A 5860-nucleotide genomic window follows, 5' to 3' on the forward strand; every position below is an offset into this window, starting at 1 on the left:
AGGAGAGAAACCATATACAGTCCTGAGTGGCGCCCATCTTTTGTAGATAGGAATAGAGACACTTAAAAAAGAAGGGAAAAAAAAGGATTGACCTCCAGTCCCTTCACCAGCAGGGACAAATGCTCTGGTCTCACTGTGTCCCCTAAAAACATCATGTCAAAACGTTTTCTTTTAAATTATGGACATCACTGCATTATAGTTACGACAGCCAAAGGTGGAAGCCGCCTTTGAGTCCGTGGACAGATGGATGGACCAAGTCAGTGAGTTCGAGTTCTAGAACAGAGTGGTGTCCTTTCATTAAAATAGGGGGATAAATGTCAGGTCACAAATGAACCTTGAAAAGACATGCTAGGAATGAAATAAATAAAATTCCCAACTCACTGCCATCCAGTCAACTCTGACTCATGGTAACCCTAAAAGGCAGAGTGGAATTGCCCCCACGGGTTCCGGGGATGGTAACTCTTTTACAGACATAGAAAGCTTCATCTTTCTCACAAGGCGCAGCTGGTGGACTTGAACTGCCGGTCTTGCAGATCACAGTCCAATTCGTAACCACTACGCCAGCAGGCCTGCTGGTAATGACATAAGCCAGACACAAAAGAACAGGTGTAGGACCGAGCCAAGTAGAGAAAGGGTGAGCACAGGCAAAGGCACAGAGGCAGGCTGATCGGAGATATACGGGTTCACGGTGGCACCCTTGGGCGGGTTAGTGCCCTGTGACCCCGCTACCCATTTATTTATTATTTTTATTACTTTTCCTTTCCTCGCTTCTTTTTATCTGTCTACCATGTGTATCCCTGAATTTGGTCTGGTCCCTGCCATATTACCTGGTCCTCACCCCAGGAACCCAGTAATGTTCATACAGTAGCTTTTCCCCTATGTCCCTTTTGCATTTTTTTTAAAGCTTACCTCCGTGGACCCAATGTGTACTTGTCCTTTTGTGCTTGGTTTACTTCGCTTAGCATGCTTTCCTCCAGTTCTTCCCATGCAGTGATGTGCTTCAAACTTTCATCACTACTTTTTAGTGATGCGTAGTACTCCATTGTATGTAAGTACCACAGGTTTTTTTCCCCCACTGAAAAAGAAGTCTTTATTCTGATCCCACCAGCTGTACCATCTGTTATGCGCCTTCCTCCTTGGCAATCCGGTCTTTCTTGAGTGGTCCCATGAAAGCTTTTTTCTATTCCACGGTCTGGATACGGCCATGGCCCAACTTGGAAGTGGTGTCGATGAACTCGAGGACGATCTTCTCCAGGGCACGGCGCTTGGTCCGCACCAGCAGGGACTTGTGCAGAGTCAGCACCCGCTTCTTGGTGCCCACCATGCCGCACTTCAGCATGACAAAGTCATTGATCACTTCCCCGTAGTGGACAAAGTCACCCAGGGGGTTGTTGCTCTTGACAGAGAGATCGTAGTCCATGGAGGCATTGTTCTTTATAAGCTTGCCGTCCTTGACGAGGTAGCCCTGGCAAATCTTATAGATCTTGTTGATCTCTGTGCAGTGGTGATAGCCTTTCTGCACAGCGTGGGCCATCGAGAAGGCCACACGGGCGGGATGCCAGACCCCGATACAAGCCACCTTGCGCAACCCTCGGTGGGTCTTTCGGGGCTGCTTCTTGGTGTGCCAACGACTGGTGACCCCTTTGTAGCCTTTGCCCTTGGTCACCCCCGTGATGTCGATCATTTCATCCTGCCCGAACACCTGGTAAACTGGCACCAGCTTCTCTCGGGCCCAGTCTAGCTTCTCAGCCACGGAGCCCCCGTTCACCTGCATCTCCGTCAGGTGCGCCTTCTCCTGGCACAGGAGGTGCAGGCGCGTCTGGGTGTGGGCGATGGCGCGCATGACCGGGCAGGACTTCTTCATGCTGCTAAAGTTTTTCTCGAGCTGCTTCTTACCCTTGTCATCCTGCCACTTCTTGCAGTACTTGGTGAAAGCCTTCTTCTTCGACTTGTGCCAGTTCTTGTAGAACTGCCGCTTGCACTCATCGTCACTGATTTGTTCCGCAAAGACCGTCTTGAAGGTCCGGAGGCCTCGAGGTGTCTCCACATAGCCCATGATGCCCACCACCACCATGGGAGGGGTCTCCATGATGGTCACGGCCTCCACCACTTCCTTCTTGTTCACCTTGGAGCCTGGCCTGTCGACCTCGCGCACAATGTGGGTCATGCCGGCCTTGTAGCCCAGGAAGGCCGTCAGGTGGACCGGCTTGGAGGCGTCATCCTTGGGGAAGCTCTTCACCTTCCCGCCTTGCCGGCTGCTGCGATATCGAGGCAGGAAGCCCAGAGCCCCATGCTGGTGCGCCAAGAACTTCCGGTCTGACATTACATCGTTGACTCCGCTGGTAGAGGTACCCCAGCTTTTTAATCCAATTGTCAGGTGATGGAAATTTGGGTTGTTTCCAATTCCTTGCAATTGTGAACTGTGCCAATGAACTTTGGAGCACAGATGTCTGATCTTGGTTTGTTTCTTGCCCAGTAAGAGTGGGGGGGGGGGTTGCTGGGTCATATGGTAACTCTATTTCCATCTGTTTTAGATATCGCCAGTAGACCTCTTTCTTACACACATATGAGTCTCCCTGGATTTGTTTCACGTATGATGTGTCTTGGTCATTGTGTGGTCGTGGTCTCTTTTAAGACTTGATCGATGTTTTCTTTACATTGTTTGTCCTGAGGTCTCTTTTGTACCCTAAAACAAGGAGTCAAGGAGATGCATGGGACTTGATTGCTGAAGGGGGGCAGGAGTGAAGAAATGGACCCAAAGGGTGTCCATACCACTTCTGGGCTCTGCTCTGGAGCTGTTGCCAGCTGTCCATAAACTGTTGGCAGCTGTGGCCGAGGCTGCGGGCTGACCCCAGGCTTCTCTGGCAGAGGAGGGCTGCCTTCTGCTCCGGGATATGGGGGATGTCCGGAGGCTGAGGTAGGGGATCAGGTTGTGCTCAAGAGACCCCTGGCATGGGAGTATACTGGCTCATCTCTTCCTCTGCAGCGTCCCACAGAAGAGGTCCCCTGGCCTGGCCCCGATGCTAGACCCAGTGGCATACCTGCCCCTGAACTTGGAGGAGGCCCATCTCCTGCTCCAAGGCCTCGTGTCTGTGCAGCAGCCTCTCCATGCTCTCCAGAGCCTTCCCAAGGTCCAGGACTCTAGCAAGGGCACCCTGTGGAGGACGGGCACATTACAGGCTTGGCCTCTGCCCTTCTGCCCAGGGTTCTCTTCAATCCTTTCTTCCTGGCTGGTCTTGGCCTTGGCCTCGGGCAGGTTACAGAGTCTGATTAGTGTCTGCACAGTGACACTGCGGGTGTTGGGGACAAGGCTGCTGGATGGTAAACCAGTACCTAGCAGGGGTCCCAGCTCTTCCTGTCAATTCCCTTCCTGCCTCCCTTCCATGGGATCTCTGTCTCATAGGCCAGGTGTTTGTGAAACCGCATCAGCTTCTCTTTGTCGTCCCCAAGAGGGACAGGCTATTCCAGCTGCTGGCCCCACACCTGGATCCAGTCGCCGTCCTGTGTGATGTTGGGGACATGAGTGCCCTGATGTTTATACTGCCTTGGTCCCAAGCGGTGACCCCGTCTACCCCTCGGGCTGTGCCAAGGAGTGAAATGCTGACCAAGCTCAGGGACAGCACAATAATTTTTCTTTCACCCAAGATGACAGGGCCCAGGCCCATCAGTCTTCAGATCTAGGAAGTGGCTGTGCAGGGTCCATGGGTGGGTTCTCATGTGGAGGGTGCCCCTCACCCACCCCTGGGGCCCTGTCTACTCTGCCCATCAGGATGACAGTTGACCACACGGGTCTGAGAATCAAGGGCCCTGGGCTCCAGTCCTAGCTTTGCCCCTGGAAAAGCCATTAAACTCTCCACATCCCGTTCCACCGCAGGCCGCCCCTTGGCCCCTAGTGGGGCTGAAGGTCACTTGTAAAGGTGAAATGGGGTTCAGGTGGGGTGCCCTCTGACCTGGCTAGCAGCCCTGAGAAAGCCGGCAGTAATCAGAGAGGTGTGAAGCTTGTGTCACTGACCTTCTCCCAGGGCTTCCACTCAAGCCGGACGCTCACGTATTGTGCCCAGCAGGCCCTGAACCCCGGGGCCTGGCAGCACCCTGGCCTGCTCTCTCAGCGCAGCCTCCTGCGTAGTGGGAGGTGGGAGGTGGACCCAGCCCTGAGTACCGAGTGTACCCCTGCTGGGGCTGGCTCACAGCCCATAGCCCTCACTATAAGTCCCGGGGGGCTCCCCTCAGCTCTGCAGTTGAGGGTTGGCCAGGCTCCTGGGCAGAAGGAAGCAGGGGCCATGTGATATGGACAGATCCAAATGCCCTCTGTGGTCCCCAAAGTGTGGCCTAACCCATCCCCATGCGCTTCTGGGTGCTTGGGCACCTCGGCTTGGTCCTCAGCCCTGGATTGGAGCCCCTGGCTCCTTGGTAATCCCTCACCCACCAGCACAGGTTCGGTGTGCATACACACCTCACCCGTGTTCCCCCAACAGTCTGGATACCCCGGCCTTATCAGGGTCATGCCCATGACCGTCCCGGCCATCAACTCCCTGTCCTGTGTGCTCAGCACCTCTGGAAGGTGCCATGTTTCTGGATCAGCCGCTCCACCTCTTCCACAGAGCCCTCCAGGGCACTGGCCTCCTGGAAGACCTGGGGCAGCCATGGAGGTGACACAGAGGTGGGGGGGTTGACTGGGGGCACAGATGGTGGTTCAAAGGGAACCCTAGACAGCAACATCTGCCAGAACCTTGGTTTACAGCCTGGGCTCTCTGGGGGTGCATCAAGGGGCCTGCGGCTGGGGGTGGGGTGGTCGGTGCTGAGCAGGAGGGGAAGGAACCTGAGGAAGAAGAGCACTCCAACCTGGGGCCGTTAGGAACATCCCATCTTCTGACGAGGTGGGGAGGAGCCCCATCAATTTCCACCCAAACCGCGTAGGGCTTGGCTGGCCGGGGCCAGGTGTGGGGAGGAGATGGCCCTGAGTGACCTGAGGCTCAGGTGTCCCCTTGGCCACTTGGGAAGACACACTATCTAGCTCCGTATCAGAATACCAGCCAGTGATCCAGGAAGCAAGGGGGATTGGGGTGGTACTACAGGAGGACTGGAGGTCCTGGGGTCAGTGTGTCTGTGTGTGGTGAGGGGAGCTGTCTCCTGGGCCTGCAGGATCTTGTCCAGATGCCACACTGTCTGAGGAAGAGCTGCTTGCGGTGCATGGCTTGCCGTCTCCCTTGATTCTGTTCCCAGGCCTGAAAGACCTGCTCCCAAGCATCCTGCATGGCGCATAGCCTTTCCTGGACCTGGGCATGGGCATGGACACAACCGAAGGTGGTGCTGAGGGAAGCTCCAGAGAAAAGGTGCCTGACTGTCCCACCCAAGGGGAGGGTATTGTTTGTGTTTCCACAGGGAAAGAGGGACCAGATATAAAGCCAGTGTCAGATGAATGCAGTGTGTCCGCACGGAGTGGGGAGCCAGTGGAGGGGCCTGAGGGGTGGGCTCCCATACCAGCTATGTGGACAACTGCCCCTGCCCCCAGAAGAATTTACTTCAGAGGACAGCACTGAAGCTGCATCTAGGAGAGAGGGGCATGTTTGATCAGAGCAAATGGGAGCAAAGAAGGGGGAGGAAGAGAAAGTGGAGCACATCCAGGCCCATCAGGCCTGGGGGACGATATCCCGGCTCTGAACAGCCAATGGACAGAGTGGACAATGTGGCTGATCCCACTAAGAGACACACCGTCCATTGATGGCCCAGGGCCCTAAGGGGGACAATACTGGAGACTCAGGGTTAGAACTAGCCCAGATTGATCCTATGGCACTGAGGCAAACCACTAAAAGTGTGTGGCAGAGCAACCGTGGGAGCAGAGCAGGGAGCCCCTGAGGTA

At 55.1% G+C, this 5860-nt stretch overlaps 1 protein-coding gene across 2 annotated transcripts; it reads right to left on the bottom strand.

The window, feature by feature from the left end:
* Positions 1 to 1180: 1180 nt before the first annotated feature.
* LOC142435761 (large ribosomal subunit protein uL3-like) lies at positions 1181 to 2323 on the bottom strand. Of its 2 annotated transcripts, XM_075539910.1 has the most exons (2): positions 1937 to 2323; positions 1181 to 1789 (listed from the first exon to the last, which is right to left on the bottom strand). In XM_075539910.1, exons 1-2 carry the CDS (start codon positions 2321 to 2323, stop codon positions 1181 to 1183), a joined length of 996 nt encoding a protein of 331 aa, XP_075396025.1. The 2 variants fall into 2 exon arrangements, with proteins under 2 accessions (XP_075396025.1, XP_075396024.1); XM_075539909.1 differs by having other exon boundaries at positions 1181 to 2323.
* Positions 2324 to 5860: the final 3537 nt, after the last annotated feature.

The sequence above is a fragment of the Tenrec ecaudatus genome (genome assembly GCF_050624435.1).
Source record: "Tenrec ecaudatus isolate mTenEca1 chromosome 1 unlocalized genomic scaffold, mTenEca1.hap1 SUPER_1_unloc_13, whole genome shotgun sequence".
In the NCBI taxonomy this organism is placed as follows: Eukaryota; Metazoa; Chordata; class Mammalia; order Afrosoricida; family Tenrecidae; genus Tenrec; species Tenrec ecaudatus.